Source organism: Rhopilema esculentum, chromosome 6, assembly GCF_057945365.1.
Source record: "Rhopilema esculentum isolate cy_ngs chromosome 6, ASM5794536v1, whole genome shotgun sequence".
Lineage (NCBI taxonomy): Eukaryota > Metazoa > Cnidaria > Scyphozoa > Rhizostomeae > Rhizostomatidae > Rhopilema > Rhopilema esculentum.
In genome coordinates, this window is record NC_142820.1 from 10,621,687 (window position 1) to 10,644,680 (window position 22,994).

The 22,994-nt window shown below is 33.0% G+C and overlaps 1 protein-coding gene and 1 long non-coding RNA gene across 3 annotated transcripts in view; one reads left to right on the top strand and one right to left on the bottom strand.

Annotated features, from left to right (window-relative positions):
* Positions 1 to 10,339, bottom strand: part of LOC135685944 (uncharacterized) — a 39,527-nt gene extending 29,188 nt beyond the window's left edge. Inside the window, exon 1 of one of the 2 annotated variants that reach the window (XM_065202057.2) lies at positions 9,633 to 9,854. In XM_065202057.2, coding sequence (XP_065058129.1) covers positions 9,633 to 9,702 — 70 coding nt within the window. In that variant the 5' untranslated portion in view covers positions 9,703 to 9,854. Of the gene's footprint in view, positions 1 to 9,632; positions 9,855 to 10,072 lie in introns of those variants that run through there. The other variant, XM_065202056.2, reaches the window with a different exon arrangement.
* Positions 10,340 to 10,576: 237 nt separating this feature from the next.
* On the top strand, positions 10,577 to 20,872 carry LOC135685947 (uncharacterized). The gene is made up of 2 exons (XR_016143853.1): positions 10,577 to 11,235; positions 17,654 to 20,872. It is a non-coding gene; the product is annotated as an uncharacterized LOC135685947 (long non-coding RNA).
* The last annotated feature ends 2,122 nt before the right edge of the window (positions 20,873 to 22,994 follow it).

Below are 22,994 nucleotides of genomic sequence, written 5' to 3' on the forward strand. Positions count from 1 at the left end.
TGGTTTCGAAAGTTGTAACTGTTTTACTATTGGCTGATCATGGAATAGAAGTTAGAGTGAGACCTTTTACTCTTTTTTGTATATTCAAAATGGTTGTGACGACTCGTTGAGTTAAAAAGTCAAACAATCATACTGCTAGCATGTATTTTTGATACATAATATCCATTTAAATTGGATGCATTTATTCTTTGTTTTCGTCATTGAATGGAAAAGCTCGTCCTGTATTAGCTAGCATACGAAAACTAAATGTTGTTTTCTAAAGGTGCCTTTTTCAACTACAAGAAACTAGTTCGATAAGGCTTTGGTTCAGTATAAAAACCTCTTGAGACGTAATCTTTTGATATGCAATAACCTTTTCAAAATTTTGACCTGAGGCCAATTGGTCTAGAGATGCCGTGCTGTAATGTTCTAAATTTAAACATTCAGTTACAAGTGTGCTTATGGCTTGCAGTGTGTTACTGGTTGCTTTTTTCTGCTAGCCAAGTTAGTAATACTGACGGAGTAATTGATTCACAAGCAATAGTGTTACAGCATAGGCTTATACAATGAAATTCTTCGTTCTCGTCTTAACATTTTCGATTTACGAGGAAATGCTAAACTCTGCTACAACATTTTCACATCTATTAAAACAACTTGGATCTATCCTCTAATCTAAGCCACTGCTTCATTTAACACACAAGTATGCCATGACTTGAAGAAACGACGAGAAATTGTCACGGGATATCTAGCAATGCAAACAATGGCCTAAAGGCATCATTATTACGCATTTCTTGCATGTAAAAAAGATACAAAAATTTTGCATTTGCTCAACGGCAGTAGTAAACTGAACAATTTCTATTTGAATATTTTATTAGTATGTTGTAACAAAAGATTATTCAAAAAGGTTCAGTCGATGCTTTATCGATCACAATGAATGTTAGAATGCCTGATCTTAGCAGTACAGAGCTGTAAGTATGTAATCTAGTTACCAATTTTAGAAAAGATTTTATTAGACATACCGGTAACCCAAAACAAAGCCCAGTGTTTCAATTTTTTATCGAATTATAACATTTAAGTTTTCTGAAGCAAAATATTAGATATGTATAATGATGCCAGTTTCATCAACAGAGTTATGCGGATAACACAATATTGTCATTTATTAGAAAACCAAATCCCTGAAAATGATGTTAAAAATGTAATTGCGTTCGCTGATGAGCAACAATGGCTTTTTAGAATGCATTTTCAAAAACTGCTATTTCCTCTCTTTTTCAAAAAAATTCATCAGGAAACGACTTTGAAAAAATCACCTTTAGTGAATGCCTTGCCAAATTCGTCGTTTTGCTTTGATGCAATAAATGTAATAGGAAAATGTACAGCATTTAATTTTCCCTATTCGATATTTACAAATATATTCTCTTGCCTTGCATAATTTGGTATTCTTTGCAACAATAGAGCTTAGCATGTACATGATATTTTGTAAACTATTTGTAGATCATTCTTTGGTCATTGGAAACTGAATTAGCTTAGAAATTTGAATGATACCTCAATAAAGTATTCATATTAGTTTTAAAAATAACTGAACAAAGAGTTAACATTCTATTATTTTTATTTAGCCTTTACGCATCAGAAACCTTAAGTAATGCTTGGAGGTTGTTAACTTTTTGTTGTTATTGATTGATCATTGCCTGATTATGAAAAGAAATTCAAAAGTTAAATGTAACAATTGAAACTATTTCTCATTGTCATGCAATTGCTAGAAAATGACGACTTATAAAAGCCCATCTCAAATCAAAATAGTATTAACAACTAAAACCCGAGCGAAAAAAGAGCATAAAAAGACAAAGAGGAAAATAGCAAAGATAAGTTACAAAAATTTTTCAAAGTTGAATCTTTTTCTGTTTCCTAACTTCTCGCCTAAGGAAATCAACAAATTCTGGAAAAAAGTAACCTGAGCTTACAAACAACTCTGATTTTATCCAAACGTAAATAACTCCATAACAACAACAGGTGTACCGCAACTTGTTCATATACTTTTGATATATTTTGTCATTTTACGCAAACTAAAATTTATGTATTTTATTCTTAAATTTATGGTTGATTTCTACTTTTGCCTGACAGGTTTGCAAATATTTACTTACATGGCAGCTTTACTATTTTTAGAAATTACGAGTTTTAATCAAGAATATTTTAATTTTCTAGGTGTACTAGCTTAAAATTTTTTAAGCTCAAAAATTTATAAATTTTTTGAGTATCAAGTCGGTCAGATTTTAATTAAACATTTTTAAAGGAAAAAAAGTTTTTTTTGGCGCCATGTAATGCTTTTCTCGTTGCTTCTCAATCTGAATTTGAACTGTCTAGGAAACCAAGGAGACTTGAAATAAAAGCTTTTTTGCTTAAGGTGATTATTCTGATCAGGTAATTAGCTAGAATTTCCTGTTCTTCCATCTCATGACAGGCTCAAAACAGCAAATTGCGCATTATCATCGTGGCTACTTATATACGTAGAGCCATGCATGTCTAGGATTCTCACAGCAACTGTGAGACTTTAGTGTAGAGGATGTACGCTTTTCGCTGTTAGCGAGGCCAAATCTCACAAAATTAAACATGCATTGCTTCAGAAAAAATTATTGAAATGAATGGAAGTTCAAACGAGCACGAAAAATAGGCTTGTTAATGTACATGAATTTTTGTGTTATTGAATGACCAATAAAGGCAAAGAGGCGTCAAAATCTTCTATTTATGACATGCTTTGTAATCATATCCAGGTATCATGTTTTAAATTCAGCTCCAAAACCTCTAGGCCTTATCGACGTCAGTTTTTGCCTTATATCAACTAAAACCCCAATAGTTAAAACTGTACCTAGAATTCGTTAAATTTGATATCTAGAAGTAGTATAAAGTAAGCTTTTTTCTTTCTTTCCTTTCTGATATTAATAATATTCGGGGATAATTGATCGACCCATGGACAAAGAGCACCCACCAAAGAAGCGTCTTTTAAACGTTTCTTTAATTTCTTTGGAAAGAGAAAGATGCTTCAAAATCTTCGAACTACTATTTTGAAAGATTAAAGAAATATTCTATGTTCATTTTTGTACAGAGCGACTTCGCAAATCTTTGTAGTCTGAAAATACAGCTTCACAGCATTGATGTATTAAAGAATCTAAACATGCTATAAATTTTTATCATTATAATTGACTTCCAAATATAGCATGCTTTTAATGATATGAAAGTTGATAGCTGTGGTTTAAGATAGCCTTGTTAACTTGCTTTGACCTGTAACATGTTGCACACAACTGTCAAACCTTACAAACTACATTCAAATTGTTTTATAGAAAGTATTTGAATGATGCTTAATAAAATTGGCTTTCAGCAAACGTCTTGTTGCATTTCTATTAGTGTTATATTTGTATGATCATCTTATTAAGTTCAAAATGGCAACTCTAAAATATATATAGTTTTTAGAACTTTTGGAATTTTTTTCTCCCCCCACTTCAAAATAGTTTTTGACTCGTTTTGTTAAGGAATTCGAAAACATATATTGATGTTTAGCTAGCCCTGTCTATTTTTGGATAAAAGTCAGTCAGATAGAGCCATCAACTCCCCTTTCCATTATTCTCCCCACCAAACAACATTGGTTATTATTTTTAGCTATGATTTTCACGAATCACGTATGCCAACAACATATACGGTAAAAACATCTTCACAGCATTGATTTAAGAAGGGAGATAATGTAATATTGATGGCTGCCAATAGACGTCTTATACCTTTAGTATTGGTCTCGATATATTTTGCAACGGACGATGTTTTTTAACTTTGCTTACAACGTGAACAGAAAATGCTATTATAATTAACACAAATGTAAACAGCACGTATAACTTAGTTATGAATTAAACGGAAAATACTAATGTCTTTTAAATTGATTCTAGAGAAATACTCAATACTTTAATCATACTTCAATAAGAAATTTTAGCGAAACATTGTACTTAATCTGCTTTTAAAAGATTCAATACTTTCATTTTATTTATTTAAGCTGAAAAAGTAAGATTTAGTAACTAAACTATTTTCATCGCTAAAATTTTATTTCAGATATGGATCTAATTTAATGTTTGGTAAAGTTTACTGACTTTTACTGATTAAAAAAATAAAGTTCTCAAGAACATTTTGATTGCTTTAATTACCATTAACTACTTACGTGATGGATCGAATTAGCTAAGTTTCTTTATATTTCATATCTAGTTTACATAATGATAAAAGAGTATTGCGTTTAATTTGTTTTAATGAGAGATGAAAAACAATCAATAACGTTTGATGCTTGAAATCTATACTATTTTTGGCAGGAAAGAATTAGAAATTATAGCTGTTTAATTCTTTGCTAGATTCCTGATTCGAAATGAAACATAATTCACTGATTGCATATGAACCTCGGAAAAGCCTGAAACGCCTCTATAAACAAGTCTTATAGAACACGAGAAATATAAAACATTTAGATTTTTCTCTGAGAGAATATAGTATGTAAGAAATAAATATAAATCAATGCTGGGAGCACAATGATTTCCAAACTTTTTCTTTGCTAGCAAGAATACAATCGATTTTTAACTTGCCAAAATCAAAATCTATCTTAAAAATTTAAGGCGTTAAATTTTTTAGATGTCTTGAAGTCATATGCCTTGTTCAAGAACATAATATTCAACTGAAATTGATAGCTTGCTTGGCCACCGAGCTATTTCTTAACTTTCTGAGTAGACTCTTGATGTGCATCACGTTGAGAGGGGACTTGTAGGTGACTAATAGTTCCTTGCTAAGTTTTATGCTACTCTAAACCCTTCACTAATAGCTTCAACTATTCAGTTATCAAAAATGTTTAAAACATGGTGCTCTGGGATGATTGTATTGCAAAAACTTTTTCTTAAAAGGAATATAAGCGAATTTAGAAACTTGAAAATTATCCATATTGAATGCAAGTAGAAGCTAATGTTTGAATTAAACATGGAATTAGAAAAACTGTATAGAGAATTGCAAAAGTCTTATTAAATTTCTAATTAAAGCTTGCCTCTACGGTAGATTGTAGTTGAAACCTTTTGATCTTAAGAAATGAATATTGCATAGACACAAAATTGCAATTGGATAAGACTCGTTGATAATAAGACATTCGGGCTCAATTTCCAAAAATCTAATTTTGTAACGAAATAGAATGACATAGTCAAAATAACAGTCGGATTGGTGGAAACACGAAAGGGATGGACAGGTGAGAGAGAAGTTGAATCTAACCAGATTACTGGTTCTTCAATTCTGAAATGCGATTTGTCATTTTCGCTTGTTCGTCATTTCTACAAGAAAGCATACTGCACTTGCCTAATGTCCTTTGCTTTTGGGCAAACGTGGTAAACAAACAGGATTTGTATACTTCAAATGCGTTTCCCTCAAATAATATTTTTTAAAACACCTGGTTTAGTTGCTTGATGATTTCGACCTCGAGCAAATCCTTCCTTGGTCCAAGAATTAATTAGTCTTTTTTCTTTTTGCTGAATGTACATAGCGTTCCAAAGCAAGTTGAAAACGCTTACATCGAAGATCTTAAATGTAGAATTTTGCAGAATACCTTCATGTATTTAAGGAAAGTGATGATTTGTGGATGAAGACATAGAAGTTTTAGTTGCTTTAAAATATCCGATCAATCTTTGTTAAGAAAGTGCAAATCAAACAGTTTTTATCGCTCGTTTACAAGAACAATGGATCTCCTACTGGATTAATCGACTCATAGAATACCTTAGAATTTCTGAAATATACTCAAATAAGAATGAATTCCACATCAATTTGCTTGCTGCTAAAATAAACTCTCAGCTTGACACCAAGCTTAAAGAAAAATTGTTTGTTGGAAAGTTCGCAAGAACGGAAACTGCTAGATAAAGGAACAGAAGAGGTGCAAAGGGCACTCAGCAGTGACCTAAGTATCTATAAAAATGCAAAATAGCAGTGTAAATTCAATTTCAGGATCCATCGTGTATCTCTGTTAAAACGAATTGGCTAGCTGCTGATTATTCTTTATGCCATGAGCAGGACATGTTAAGGGCCCACTTCAATTCACATCAAACCAAGCATGCCTATATTCAAAAGAAGGTTTAAAACAATGCTTCTAAGGGTGGGTAGGCCTTTAGAAATTGGCTTTTGGAAGCAACGATTGAGACATAATATTATTTTTCAATTTCTAACAATCTGGCCACATTGTAAATCTTTCAATTTAATGGAAAGCAAAACGTACTTAATGCTGTTTAGAAAACCCGAGCAATTATGATGGTTTCTGTCTGTTTTGAAAGTCACTGAAATCTTGGTTTGATATGAATATGTGTAATCAGGAATTTGAATGCACTGGAAGTAAACCAGCCCTAGTGAGGGGTATAGGGGAAAGAACGTCAATCTTTTCGGCCATTTCTTGATTTAAGAACACGCTAAACCAGTATCCTTTTATAGTATAAGACTTTAATGGCTGCTACCCAAAATACCTACGCTACAAAAAACTTTGCTCATCATTTTTAATTTTTACTGTTTAAGTTGAAAGATTCTTTACTTTACTTTAAACTCTAGAGTAAAGAATGAAAAAACATCCCCGTTGTACAGAAAAACAAATAAAAATATTCTGTCTCTATAGAAGGAGGAGAAACTATTCTTGCAAAATAGAATTTAAGCAAAAATTATTATCTTTAGTTATCAAAATAGAATAAGCACAAAAATGTTTATTTTAATGGAAGAAGGTACAAACTATTCTAAAACGATATTTGATGATTTGTATTTTTGTTCAGAAAATAGATGTGAAAATTGTGCAGACCAAAAAATGCAATTTTTGAAATTTGTAGAGAGTAAGAGAGCTATACATGGTTACCAGACTATCCAAATGTGGTTTTGTCGATCCGTTATATACAGTCTGGCAACAATGACTCTAAAAAATACCTGATGATTCAAAAGCAGTTCAATTTTTTTCACAAAGATTTTGAAAATTTTCATCGAAGGTGATAAAAGGATGTTTTTTTTAAATCATCAAGATAGAGTTTTATTGCAAATGAGAATAAAATGGCTAAAATAGGGAATCTTCATTCGTCAATTAGCTTTTAATTTGTATTTAAGATACTTAGACAATGCAGAAATTATCCACTGTGGTCTGAAGTAGCATGTTTAGTACTTTGTTTGCTTATTTTGTTGTGAAGAATCAAAATATTGCTCTTAAACAACAAGAACAAAAACTGTATTTTTCAAGCAAAATAACCAATTGCTTGATAAACTTTTAATTTACTCGGATAGACCAACAGCTGGATAATAGTTCAAACATTCGGAAACTCATTTCACCAAGCTATTACTCAAAGAATGACCTAATTAAACAAGATGATATGATAAAGCGTAGATTAAGAATGAACTTGTTCCTTTAATGAACGTCTTGGCGGTATTGTAATGCTAGTGTTTGATAAAGTGCATCAGTTGCATGTAGTTACGTTCAACATCTTATGCCTAATAAATGTGATATTACCCCTAGACGTATGTATAGCCGAGCCGTATCACTGGGTTTCTCTATTATCATTGATGACATGTAAGAAAATAAAATTTGAACATCAACAAGAGAAGGATAGATGATTCATTACATCACTCATTACATTTAATCAGTTACTTCTACCTCGTGAATTCAATGCTGCCTTGAAAATATTTTTAGTCAAATAAATTGATCATTTCCTCTCGCAAACGACAACCAACCAAGTTATCAATTTCCAGCTTCTCGTGTGAGCTAAATTGATTTTTCCGTGCCATCTTTTCGTAATACCTACTTATTGTGGTGCTGTGCTGTTAGAGTGGATATTACTAAGAAAGTATCTTGCAAATTATTAGGAGATTTGCAGCACAAGGGCAAGTCTAAATGTCCAGATATCAATAGATTTGAGACCCTTTTAACATAAATTTAACATTTACAGTAACTGTTGAAAAATTCCTTTCTAAACTTGCAATAAATTGTATACAAACTCGTTTATTTTGAACAAAGCAAACTTACTTCAAAATCAAATTCTTAGAAGTCTTTAAGAGTAGAGTGGAGTTGCTTTTAACAAAACTGCTATAAGCTCTTAACGTTACATATTATCAACACAATTCAAAAGACTTACGATACACATTTTCCAAAAGATTGGCATCTTTAATTCTTATTATAACTCTTTGGTTTATCAAACATTCATTTTTACATTATTATACCAATACTGCTTGTTAATTTATCGATATAAACTAGTTTAATTTTTAATACATGATCTTTATAACCATTAATTTTGACAATTACTTTTAAGGTGTATGAAATATTGAATTACAGTTACTGTTAAGCGGTTTGTCATAAAGTGCTCGATGCCGTATAGGCAGGACTGTACACGATCTTTGGTGTATAGAACAGGATGGCAACTTAAATAAATCCTGTTCTATACATCATGAGCGTACATTAAAATACCTATATTATGCAGTAAAACTTGCAACAGTTTTTCTTAGCAATCAAACTTCACTTTTAGTTTGTCTGTTGATCTAGCAATTAAACTGCTTTTCCAGTTGACATAAAATATAGCTTGTGCATCTTGATGTTATTCTATAGTGTTTTTAATTCCATTCAATGAGTATGCAGCGTATCATTGCTGATCCAGTATCAAGCACAAAAAAGGACATTTATAGTTTTAAAACAACTAACATATAATCTGGTAAATTCACCCTCTTGCTACGTGCTTTTAACAAATGGCGTCATTACAAGCATAGGATTAGCAGGTATAAACTGGGGATTTTATTCCATTTAGACGTTTTCTATAGCCATGCTGAATGCACGACTCTGCAGGCAATTTGCCCTTTATTGTATTCTACGGAGCTTTAGTTTGATTTACAGAAGCTTAGATAAATGAACAGTGGGGATCTTTATCCAAACAAATCATGCTCCTTGCGAATACACATTTCCTTAAACTCGACACATCCACTTTTTAGGTTTTTTGGCTATACTTGGAAAACATATTCTCCGCAAAGTTTAAGAAGGGTATTTCAACAGATTTGATTCCATCGTCAGTAGAGAGAAAAGGGTAAGAAGAAAGTGGAGCATAACCTGTCACTAGTTGTGTTTATATTGATATATTGAGGCACTAACTTTGAAAGAAAGGAATTACCCATCGCATCTCTGATACCAACAAAGATATTCAAAACTTATAGCAACTGTTTTTTAATTTCATCATTGAATGACCCTGATGCAAGATGGCTGATATATATTTCAAATGGAACCAGCGTTGCTAGCTTCAGCAAAAGCAAGGTTGTTTTCTCATTGCCTACCGACTTATGTTTACATATAAGATCTTTGAAGAAAACTGAACAAGAAATTGTTTCTAATTATTTGGGAAGTAAAGCTAAAAGTGCCCACGCCACCAGAAAAACAAAGATAGTATCATCATCAGTTATTTTAGAGTACCCTCACACAGACACAGTTTTTATCATATCTAATCTTTTAGATTATAAATAGAACTTATTGATTCCACAGTTATCTGACATGGACATTTCAATTAGTAACCATTTAATTCAGGTATTACTTTTTTAGTTTCAAACATTTCCCGCAGACTGCGAGCTTGTGGTGCCCTTTGGCAGGTAGCTTAAATGGCCTACAAACCTACCTTGTCTACAATAATTTGCGTCCGGAAGGTAATACTTTAAGCTGGATACTGTCCTGAAATTAGCTTCCATTCAAATTTTGAAAATCGTAAAGAAAGCAGCAACTTTGATAGAGTGCTTGCACAGGCTAACTCAGCTAGAATTTTGATGCCTCGGACGAGACACAGAACAGTTGGCAACCACTTCTATCGTTTACGTTTGCTTACAAAAACTTTATTCTAAAAGAGTACTGCCCCACGTCACAAAGCTTTGTAAAGAATTCTCTGGCGATATCTGGCGTAGCCAATCTTGGAAGCCGGTAAGTATTTGTATGCTACATTATATTGCATACACCTGATGTATGCAGCAATGGTGGGAAACTAACTCTGCTTAAACAAATATTTGAACAGAAGGGATGAATGCATTTACCTGCAGCCACTAAAATATGAAAGATGTCACTTACCTGGGTAATGCATCGTAGGGTTGTGCCAAAAAGAACTATGTGCATCATGACGAGAATGAGACATTGCGGACAGTAAGCCGTGTATGCTGTACATTGAGTTACAATCGTGAGTCTGCATAACTTATTACGTGTTAATTGATGTAATCTCCCAATACTTGGTTCATTTTATAGAAAGCCAACCCGGATTTCAATGATGGTTTCGCGATCCACCGTTTATTCTATGTTATTTTGTATTTCTTTTAATCGCTATGAACCGATTTTATTCATCAGAACAATGGCTTTAGACAGAAGTGTGTCCAGCTCTATCGCCCTGTCAATTATTAGCTAATAAGATAGAAGAAGCCGAAAGCACAGAGAAACGAAGATCAGAATGTGTTGTGGAAAGTAATCGAATTAAATCAACTTCCTGAACAGCTCCGAATTTCAAAAGGAAAATTTCATGCCTCCATAGTTACTTTCTGTGTAGATGTTAGAGCACATGAGCAACAGAACCTTGGGTAGACACTTTTCCTCTTAGTATAATCCGACTTTTATTAGAGGTTGTATGTTAAACATTCACACACAAACGAGATTCCCTGCTATCGTAGTTCGCATCTTAGAAAAGCTTTGCTTTAGAATGCTGAAAATGGAGCTTACGAGGAGAGTTGACACTCAAGACTTCACTGATACCATTTTGACAAGTTTTGATTTATGAAATGAATGAATTTTGATTGGTGCAGAGCCTGACAGCTATCAATCAGCACAAGAGCAATTACAAATAACTTGTGCTAATTACTTAATCTCGAATCCAATAAACAGGAGCATGTGATACTGGCTTGTGACTGCGGGTCAAATGCAATTGCTCTCTTCTTCTATTTAACTCTTACATTCAAATTACAAAACTCTATTAAGAAAGCTCAAAGTCAACCAGCTTTTTCTGCTGTAATCAAATCCAACGAATCCTCTTTCCTTGCTTTTCATCGCCATGGCTCTTTGACTTATCAGTCTCTTATGTTGATCTTTAACCATTGATAAGCAGTATTATAAGTATCTTTAACTACAGGGGATAATCAACTAATTTCCCATACACTCTGTGCTTATTGACAAGGCATGTCTTGTCACAAGCCAGTGCTAACATTCAGAGCAGTTCTAGCAAACAAAACATAGTGTCTGCCAACGCAAGTGTAAGTAGATATTTCGTTTTCATTTTCTAACGTGTTTTATAGTTGTTGCATATCGTATTTTTTGTTAAAAATAAACAGCAATTGTTTGCCTGAAGCATCTACGTAGCTACTACATATCTGGCTTGTGAGTTTTTATCATCGAAGAAAAGTATAAATCCAAGCAACGCTGCATTCAAAATCATTGTTTATGATAAAAAAGTTGACGGTAATGAAATTTAAAACTGTCTAGAAGCTCATCCACTTTTTAAACTAGTCAGTGATTCCAAAATGCTCCGATGAACTCTTCTGGGATTGATTTCACAAAGACAACAACAAGGTTTACATAACAAGATGGAAGGTGCATAAGTCCATGATAGCATGAACAAGTGAGAAGTACCCCCTGCGTGTATTGAGATAAAAAATCCTTGATATTGGGTATTCATCTGGTAATATGTTAGGAAAAATGCCTAAATTTGTCGAATTTTCTTTTCAATATATGCGTTTTAGCATTGAAACAATGTACCCACAAAAGCAGTTGTGATCTATTATATGCCAAAAGCTATACCCTAAAGTTTCATGAAAAAATAGCTTCTTGCATATTCATTTTCTGCAGTAAATAGATCATGATAAAAGTGTTGCTAATGGTTCGTGTTTATTGAAAGTAATTTAAAGAGCATTTTCCCAACGTATTATCATCAATGTATGGAATTCTCTGAATAAGGAATACAAACATCTGTACAGTATCATAGCTTCATCAGCATTCCGTTTATCAGCAAAATCAGCATTGCATGGCCCTCATACCCTTTGAATAACGTTTATAAACAAAAAATTATTAACCTAAAATTTGTGGTTTATATGCCAAATTCGAGTCTGGACTTTGAGTTTATAGGAGAAACAAACAAATTTTGACACTTTGTGTTTGCCCTTTTTGAAGATTTGAAGATTCAAGTGTTACATGTATGAGAATTACAAATACATAACAACATTTGAATGGAAGATCAAAACAATAGATAATTGAATTGGCAAAAAACAAACAATAGGATGATTACCTATGAAGTGATAGAAATACATAGATCTGTTTATGATGAATGACCTACACCACTAAAACTAGTTTCGGTAACTTTGCAAGCAAGATTTCAATTATAAGCCATACGTATTTAAAGCCTATCTTATAAAGATGCAAAAGGGAAATCCACCATTTTGGAATTATCCACCGTATCAAGAAGTGCGTGGAATTTCGGTTCGTTGGAGAACATCGTGGGAAAATCGACAAATAGGCGTTTTCTTTCATGTCTTTGGAAAAGAAACTGTTATTCTATAGTCATAGAAACTGCCTCAGGCGTTTATACCCCAATTGCATATGATGTTTACTGGGTAGTTTGATTCTTTAGATGAATTTGGAGCAACAATGCCTGCCAAAAGTCTTGGAACACTGACATCAGTTTCCAAGGTGAAAATCAATCATCCCTCTCTCTCCTAAAGAACAATGTTGGTTTACTATCAAACGGGTTAGGATTTTAGGAAGCACTTTCTTTTACGCTTCTTTTATGATATTTCTCTAAATCATCAATATTGTTTTAGGGGGAAGGGGGCGGAAATAGCAAATTTTTTTCATGAACGGAATGAAAGATATCAAATGCAGCGTAAATTGCTGGTTGTTCCAAGTACTTTTGGCAGGCATTGAAGGTTTTTTAAAATAATTTTCTAGAAAGTAAACGGAAAATGTTGTTTATCAAATCATTATTCTTTTTGCAAGCTTTGAAATTAGAGTATTGCTAGGTATCATAAGACGGTTATGATTTTTCGCCTTAAAAATTCAAGATATTTTGTTTGTGCTCATGCCCAATCAAATTTTGAAGTTGTGCCCCATCAAATGTTGCAGTTGTGAAAATGCTATCGCATTTGGACATTTGTGAAGCGAGTGCCTATCCCTCTTCCCTAAGTTTCCTTAAATATGTGTTGTGGATTGGTGTTTCAAAAATTTTGTGCATTTTTTGTTTGAAATAAAAGACAAGTGTATTACAGCAGAAAGTATATAGCGATGTTTGTTGAAAATTCTCATTGTCAACAAAACAGTCTATGAATATATCAGCTAGGCGATTATGACGCAAAAATTTTGATCCGAACATATCTAAGAGAATTTTTATAAGTATGATAGGGTAAATACAATACATATCAGCAGGATAATTTTTCTGTAAGAACATTGCATCGCCTATCATTAAGTACAGAAATTAGCCTTATATGTAAGAAAGTTTTTTCTGCTGGTGATTCAAATAACCTTTTCTTTCAAGAAGATAGAATCTTTAAACATAATATTTTGTATTAAATTCTGCCAAACAAATGTTGGTATTTGATTTCTAAAGAATATTTTTCAATTACCAACAAAAGGTTCTAGCAAAACATCTTTAAGCAGGTACGACAACAAATGGTATCGTTTGCTACCTTTCTTGATTATGGAGGCTTTTTTGTTTATGGTTTCTGTCGCAAATGTTTTTTTAAATTCTAACACCTTTAGATATAAACATGACATTGAAATATTAATTTTCTTCAAAATCTACAATACATTCAAAATCAAGAATGCTTGCAATACATCCTGTAACGAGGAATTATCAACTTCTTTAAGATTTCAGAAAAAAGATAAAAGCCTTTTTTCATTCAAAATGTATTGTAAATATCACTTTGGACTTAACTGCTACAAATACTATTTACCTATCTTCGTCGTAAATATTTCTTTCATGTTTGACTAGAAAATTTACGCAGATTGACCATTGAGTCTTCTCAAAAGCTTAGAAAGAATTCTTACCAGTTCTAGACTCGCCAAATATTGAAATAGCCAAAAAGGCGAAAAGCAGATGTTTTATGTGACTTCGGAGAAGTAAGTGTGAAATTTAGAATGAGATGTTTGAAAATATTATTGATTCAACGCTCACTTTGTACACCCGTCTACCATTCAAACCGGACCACCTTAAAAAAATCCGAATGTTATTAGAAATATATCATAAGAATCTTAAACATTTAAAAGCAGAAGCTCTCATCTAGGATTTTCCGCTTGCACCAATCGCAGATCACGATAGGTATAGCTTCTTGAATGTAGCAAAGTATACTGGTAAGAATCTGTCAATTTCCGTCAATTAGTCGAGTAGGAAATTTGCTAATAGGCTGTTTTAATTAACACCTTTATATTTGGTTATCGATTTATATATTGAAAGAAACCTTCAGTCGAGTCAAAGACAAGGTTAAAGCTTAATGCTTAATCTAGTACTGTTTATGAAAGATATGCATGGTTTCCTGGGTCGCTTTCAGAATAGATGACTACGGGACGTCATGAGTTGATTTGTGTCATTACAATAAGGATTAATGGTGATTTTGATTGTTAAATAACTTTTGGCGACGCACGGATCAATTAGGTAGGGAACAACACGTGTAAATGCCTTGGATTCCTTGATAACAAAATTGATGATATTCATGTGTTGAGAGATATATAGATTTAACTATTAAAGCAAATCTGAGAACTAAACAAAAGTAAAGAGAAGTAATCTTTTTGCTTGTTTCTTATTAGTTGATTGATACTCTGGAAATTTATGGGCACTGTAGCTGTGCAAATATTCCACCACAAATTGTTTTTCGTGATAATCCTTACCAGGGGTTGCTAGCAAGCAGTAATCAGAATGGAGGGTAGATGCCCTTGTCCAAGATCGATGAACTTGTTATTAAACACAATTTGAATCTTTTTCTTATTTTCCATAAAAAAAATTCTAAAATTCTTAAATTGTGAACGCTTTTCCAGAGTGTTTTAATATTAGATGTCAAGAGAACGATTAGTTGTGGTACTCAGTGATATCAGAATAAAAGGTTTTGATCAAGCGAGTGATCTTTGCAAACAATTCTTTTGGCTGTACAGTATTACAAAATTGACTTAAAATGCTTCCTTCACTAAAGGTTATGCTTTTATTTTTCAAAAAGAAATTAAAATGGAAAATATAGGATATAATGCAAAAAATCACTAATAAAAGTGTTAAAGCTTCTGGATGCAGATCCAGTTTTGTAAAGAAATATGTTGCTCATTTATTCTGTGTACCAAGTAATGCATTTAGTCATTTTATTAGCAGTCATTTAAGGTAGGTAAACAAATCAACACGCAATCTTTCTAGGTCAGCATAGGCTTAGCCTCGTTTCCTATTTGCTCTTTAAGATCATTAAGATGAGGCTATTAAAAACGGTTCCTCCCCTGACATGTAGGCAGTGCACAATAGATGTATTGACAAGACAAAGCGATCCAATAGTCTACTGGAAAAATAGCTAGTTGTAATTGCCAGAGGCAGAATATATATCAGGAAAAAGAATAATGTGATGATAGTTTCTATGACCTGAAAGAAATTTGTCTATGCACTTGAAGTACCGGATGACCAGTGGTGTAGTGCTATCAAAATAACAAGGGGAGCTCTTGCACAAAATGTTGCTAAAAACAATAGAAAAAGTAGAAATTGGCTAAATTTCGGTATTAACAAGAGGGGATCAGCCCCCTGAGCCCCCTAGCACTACACCCCTGTGAATGACCAAATGCTACCAGCAGTAAGAAATTATCGCAGGGATCATTAATAGTGTATACGTAAAAATGATTCAGGAAATTATGTTGAAAACGATATTTCAACAGAGACAGGAATGCTGAATAGAATCTAAAATACATTATGTGTTATGACTCATTTCTACTTGAAAATGCAAGCAAGAATAATAAAGTCGGCAAATTTTTAAGAAAAACAGTTACAATAGTGAAATCTTTTGAAAAATACATTGATGGATTGATTTTTATCTCCGAAAGAATTTATCGGAGCCAGCTTTAGCTATTTCCAATAGATAAAGGGAATTAACAGTCGTACTTAAAACAAATCTACAAGAACTCGAAATTCCCATTGTGGTTATCAGTTATCGTTTTTTTCTACGTTAAGAAGCCGTCTTGCTGTTTTGAAAGAGCCTTTTTAGTATTTATTAGAACTTTGTGTCACAGAGATGTTTTCTTTAAAAGGCGAAAATATATGAAATTTCAATATTAGGCCACTTAGCATTCATTAATTCAAGAGCAAAAAACACTTTTTATCAAAAAAATATACTTTAACAGCTTCATCGTATGGTCTAGTATTGCCTTTATTTTGAGTCAAGTTTATCGTAGTGATGCTTTTTGAAAATCGAGAAATGGGAATAAACAAATATACCTTCGGTAGCACGAGTTTTTAATAAAACATAGAAGAGCAGAAACATTTCATAGCTCACTAAAGTACTTTTCGTTCGACACTCGTCCGAGTATAAACATCGGATGATTTCTAAACGTAAGCAGAAAATCTATATCAAGATGTGAATCGAAATTAACGTCAGAGGAAGAATATCGCTATGTTTTAGTAAAAATCAAAATGCTATGTTTTTCACTTTTTCATATAGATCTATTGACAAAGCAGACCACGTGATTCGCGTGATCCATTATGAACAATATTTTGCAAAGCTATTCTTCAGAATACAAATAACGACTGCTGTATCATTCAAGATGATGATATTCTTGCAACGTAATATGGTGCATTCACTTTATAATTAAACTTTATTGCTTGACAGTTTTGCCAAAAAAATGCACTAAGTAAGTAGGCATTTCAAGCAAGCTGGATTTTAATGTTGCATCATACAAGGAATAGCAACGCTTCAAATGCTACGAACATTCAAATTAGAATGTTGATAGTCGGTGATTGCTTTGATTTTAATTGCAGTAATTGATGGAATAATAAAGACAAGAATTACTATAAAAGTTTTACAATTCCACTCTATTAAAGTGTGGTATTATAGAAAATCTCATGCAAGAACGTACAAAGCTGAAAAATTGGAAAATAATTTGCACATCCTTTCCACACGCTCGCAATTGACTCTGCTTAATCTAGCAAACTGTATTTTAAATATGTTTACGATCAGGTATAGAAGGCTGTGAAACTGTTTTGTCTTCTGTCAATAATTTTTATTATCAAGGTAATATCAAGCATTATCGAACAATCAAATGCATCTTCAACAGACGGGCTAAAATAGCTTTATGAAGTTAGCTTAAAGAGGAATATTTATCAAGGAATGAATGTACTAAACACAAAGGCTTCTAAAGCCTGAAGCCTATGTGCTTGGTAGAAAGTTCTTTCATAGCTTCAGGCTATATATATTAAGATAGCTATGCCTCTCTTTGACCCTAAGTCGGAGCTAAATCAAAATGAAACAACAACTCTGTGTTCCCCTCTACATCTCTATCGAGTTCTTTATCTGTTGGGTCTTTAAATGTAAGAAAATATCACTAAGACGGGATCAAGGTACTGAGCTTTTCTGTTTTAATGCGTTTAGTGATACGAAAACGATATGTACGTTTATGAAAATTTCCTAGCATTATGAAGAAAATGTTTCTTTTTATTTGCTCATTTAGGCTTGCGATACGACACGCGCTGGAGATGTCAGAAGAACGAACAAATTGGAATAAAAAGAATCAAATAACAGGAAAATTTACATTGTTGCTTATACAAACTTTCAATTCGGCTCTTTAATGTGTCAGGATCAATAAAAGATATGATAGATTGACAACGGATGTTTAAATAATTTCTGTAAGCAGAAACATCTTTAATATAAATTACTGGAAAATTCTGAATTAACAAGAAGTGGGCCTAGGAAATTTGAAAAACCATAAGCAAGTTAAGGTTTTCTGCAGAAAACGATGAAAGAATCCGGCAAATTTTTGCTGGAAATTTGTTGGCGTGGCGTCCAAATTGTAATCTCGTTCTAGTTCGTCTAGTCTAAACTACCAAATTTGTTGACTGACTGAGCTTGTTACGTCATTAGCGGGTAATTTGTAATTGGTTAATATAGATCATGTATAGGATTACAAAGAATTCAATGGGTTTCTTCTATTTCTTATGAGCTAGTTTCAAAGACACGACGAATTCATTAGCAATGACCTGACGATATGTTAAATATCATTTGTTCCATCCATGATGTTTTCTGTTAACTCAAAGGTTGACATAAGTCTGTGCCACGCGGGAAACTTTTAGAGGCTTTAAAGCTGTCCTGCTTCCTGATGAAAAGTGAAAAGCATTCACCCCTTGAGAGCCATTTTCATCATTTCAAGGAAAATTTAATAGTATTCACTGTCATAGTAAAACTAGGGCCGCACTGACTGCAAAAAAAGCATTCTGGAAATAAAAAGATTAAAGTTGCTATTCTTTAACAATCGAGACTAAGTACATCATTCCCGCTTGTTCTTGAATAATAAACGTTGTACTTCAAAAATATCGGATGATACTATTTTCGGACAGTAGGAGCGTCCGAACTTTTATCGTCTGCAGCATTTTGTAGCACAAAATATTTACCGTCTGAAAATTTTTGCACCAATTTTTCTCAAAGCGAATTTTCTTACAGCAAAGCTTTTCACAATTTTGAATTAGAATGTCTTTTCGTTTGGCACGTAAAAGGGACTATTGTTATAGCTAGCTACTAAGTGACACAATTTCACTGTATACAATTTCATTTAGCCATCACGAAACTTTCTCGTCATTCTCGCATTTATTGCATCGCTTACTGTGATACTTTCATCGTAATTAACGTCGATATCTTTGTATACAGTATTCTTTTTTGCCCACTTTGTAACTTCCTTGAATAATGCTATGAGGTGGGCAAGATCACTTCGCTTGTCATCTGCTTTGGTGACCTTTGATGCAGTTGTGTTATGATTGTGAAAGCTTTCGAAGTGACGGGCATAACCCCATCATTGGCTTTTATTGTATCAATAAATACATTTATTGTATCGAAAAAGGTGTTACATATCTACTGACATCGAAATCCTTTCACAAGCAACACTTTTCTAGCTTCGCATGATCTATCATTGTAGCAAGTATATTTTTTGTTCTAAGGCTGAAACATTCAGGGAAGAATAGATACAATATCAAAAGCATTGTCTTAAATGCTCAAAACCTATTATATGTTCTCGGTAAACACAAAAAATCGTTGTTCATTCATTTTAAAGACACTATTTCACAAATTTACAATGTCAGGTTGAAAAGCACCGATGTTCTTCTCGCGAGTACCATTTGTAACCAACGACGTTTATTAGCAGAATAGATCTGGGCACTAATGACGTCATTTAGATAAAAATAGGACAGCTGAGTGACGACGATATAAAATGTGAACAATTTTTTGCGGTACAGAACTTGAAAATGGCTTTGAAAAATATAAAAATTTTACAACGTCTTTGCTGTCAATCCTCGTATTGTTTACAGCACTAGAAGAGCCCTTCCATCTATTCAAAAGGATTGCGTTCCTACCAACTAAAAAATTCCTGTTATTTATGAATTTACGTGCCAGTGTGATTCTGGCTATGCAGGACGCACAACCCATAGATTGGGGGATAGGATAAAACAGCATGTTTCTTCCAACATAAGAAACAAAACTGCTCCTCAAAAAGAACAGCCTCCTTGATCTTGTAGGTCTAAAAACACTGTTAAAACAAGTGATTCTGCCATCGGTCACCATCTTTTGAACAACCCAGATTGTGCAAAACTCTATAAAATTTTGATGAATGAATGAAAAAATGAGTTCCATAAAATTTCTATAAGTGTGCAAGATCATGTCAAGATCATTCTTTAAAACTAGCTTAGATGTGATCAATAAAAGAAACAAGTTTAATGCCTTTTTGTTTTTATTTGGTGGCATAATATCATATCATGATGATCCAAATTCACCTAATTTTCACTAAGTGCTGCTTTTTTTAAAAAGACTTTTCTACGTTTTTCTTCCGAATGCAACACTGGTAAATGCAAAGCTGCGTTAATGAACTTTCATTCAATTTAGTATTTATATCGTTCAAATCAAAACGAAAATATTCTCTAAGTTAAAACTTAAGATGCCATGTCAATGCAATATCTTAACTGATAAAGAGACTTTACAGAAAATAACCTCTGTTTAAGAGATCAATAATTTTGCTCTTGCTTTACTGAAGTCATATGCCAAAATAGATACGTTCTCTATCTTGTCACCTGCAATCGTGGAACCGAGCTATGTCTTTTGCAGCTTTAAGAATTTCTAGTTTTTCATTGCATCATTTTTTCCTGCCATATTTACTCAAAATTCTTTAGGTATGAAAACGTCTCCCTCAACTTTCCTTTCTGTTTAGACATCCAGACTGCATGAATTATTCTAAACTCTTTTTCCTTGTTACATGTTGCAAAAACTGTAGCACTCTTATAGCAAATTATATTTCCTAGTTTTTCCTTTTTTTTTGTTTCTTTGAATTTTCACAGACTATATCATCATTGATTAAAATGCATGTGCCGTTTAGAGAGCAACCTGTAATTCTTAAGAAGAGCAATTAATCATGTCACGTAGCATTTCGAATAGATTCGTTTGACCTTTTATTGAAAAAGAACAACTTGCGTAAGGCCTGTGCCTTTCTGTTTATTATACCCCCATAGTACAGTTTTACACAGAATCACGTTAATGGAAGACTGAACTTATCATATTAGATGCTAATAGGATAAAAATCAACAGCCAACCAGCTGCTAAATTGCCTTAAGAAAAACTGTTACTAGAAATTACTTTGATTGTCTCTTGGCGAGTTTTTCAAACGAATTCTTTTTTCATGTACGTGAAGAAGAGGCTCCAATCGGATTTGCTGTCGAAGCCACTAGAACTGGACCGCTATCTTTTGTGGCTTTTCTTTCATATTCCTAGCCAAAGCGCACACTTTCAAAACAGCCGAATCGGAAGTTGAGCGAAATGTTTTCGCTTGTGAAAGTCATAGGTCAATAGGGGATATTTGATAGACATACGCAAGAAAATTCCTCCTGAAGCACATAAATACTGATGAGAGTCATTCTAATTTCAAATGAAATAGCGCTAACTATGTAAAAGCTGAATTTATTTCAAATATAATAGAACTTTCAGATACATTCGGATATAACCAGATGCTGCTAAGAAGAATGATGTTAATATCGATCTAATATTAGAATGATTTTCTGCCCGTTACCATCGCTTTAAATCCGTTCCGTCTATACGATTGGTAACACATGTAGCAACTTGTTTGGTTTTAAAAACAGTTTTTCTTATCTGATTAAGTTAAGCTCAGCTCAGTCAGTCTTACTAAGTTGCTTTAACGACAGTCTTATCTTTGTTGTTCTTTGGTTCAGCTAGTTGGTCTCGTCTGTCCTAGTCTCGTTTTGCAAAGTTGACATCGAGGCTCAATAGCCTATTAGCTACCATTAGGTAATTGCCAGTATCATGTACTCGTATTCAATATCGGTTGCTTCGATCTAATTGTATTTTCTTAAAACTCTTTCCAATAACATTGTGATATAAAAGCTCAAGACTCCGTTTCCCTTGATAGCCCATGATGTAAGAAGACCGGACCAGCCTAATAATGAAAAAACTGTCATAATTAGCATGTATTTATACGATCAGTAACGATTCTACATTGTGCGAGAAAAAACTGAATCATTCAATCTCTAGTAAAAGAAAACTAAATTTCCAAGCTCTTTTTCAATGGTTGCAAGAGCTTTTTTATGATGTACAAAATTATTTTAAAATTGGCCTGACGAGTATGAAAGGTTGCTTTTTACTGTCTAGTTTCAGTTAATAAAATGGTATGAAAGAGTTCTGAAATGATAATCATATGTTCACTACAAATTTACTTGACATGAGAAAATTAGTAGCTTTTAACGATGCCAGGTAGACTTATGCACATTCTGTCTGCTATTTGCTCAAAGGGGCTGTTCTTCACTAAAAATAGAAATCGTGTTTTATTATAAGGTAATCTTCACCTGAAATCATTTTAACCATAAATTTCCAAATACCTTTCTTAGACGAATCTGCATGCTTGCATATTTTTATTATTTCTTATGTTGGTATTAGAGCTGCCAACTGACCAAAATATCAACTTACAATTCTTAAAAAGATACATATGAAATAGTCAGCTTCAATCTTATTTTGATTTTGTAAAAAATTTTAAGCCACACTTACAAATCCATAGTTCTATTTACGTTTGATAGGAACGTTGTTTTTAAGTTAAAAAAATTACAATATCGCCAATTGTCATTTACAAAATGATCTCGGTCAAGGACAGAAAATGATATTTTTTAATGTTGACTGTAACTGTTTGTGTTTAACTTTTGACTTCAAAAGTAAAACCTAGAGGTAAAGCCCTTTAGTTTTGTAGAGTACGAATTCGATTCTACCTTATTACATTTCTTTCGGCATATATTAAAACTTTTGCCTGTATCGCCTAAAACTAAAGTTTATTCAATGAATTTTTAAAAGCCGCTTTGAGAGTTCATGGCCTATGGTGTTTAACTTAGTTAACAGTTCATTTTGTTGTCTGTCTTTGTTATCCCAAAACATAAAGAGCCATTCTATCATTCTATTAACACCTCTGTGCAGTAATAAATTTTTTGAGCTTACTTATGCAAGTTCTGTTTGTTTAAGTGATCACTTGAATCTTATATCCACAAATTCACTTTTAAACTTCCGTACTCGGGCAGAAAGTCTTTTTAGTCGGATTGTGGTGTGCATCAATGTTTACTGTGATGGTGGTCCAAAATTTTGACTTTCAAATTGTTTATTTGAAAAAAGAGAAAAAATGTTTTTAAAATTGTTAGGGATGCTAATTCATCAATTATCCACGTGCATTGTTGTTAAGTTTTAGCCACCAGATTGCAGCAAAGAAGTGTTTACTAAACAAGCATTATCTTTGCGAGTTCTTTCAAAATGTTTAAGATACGTTGATA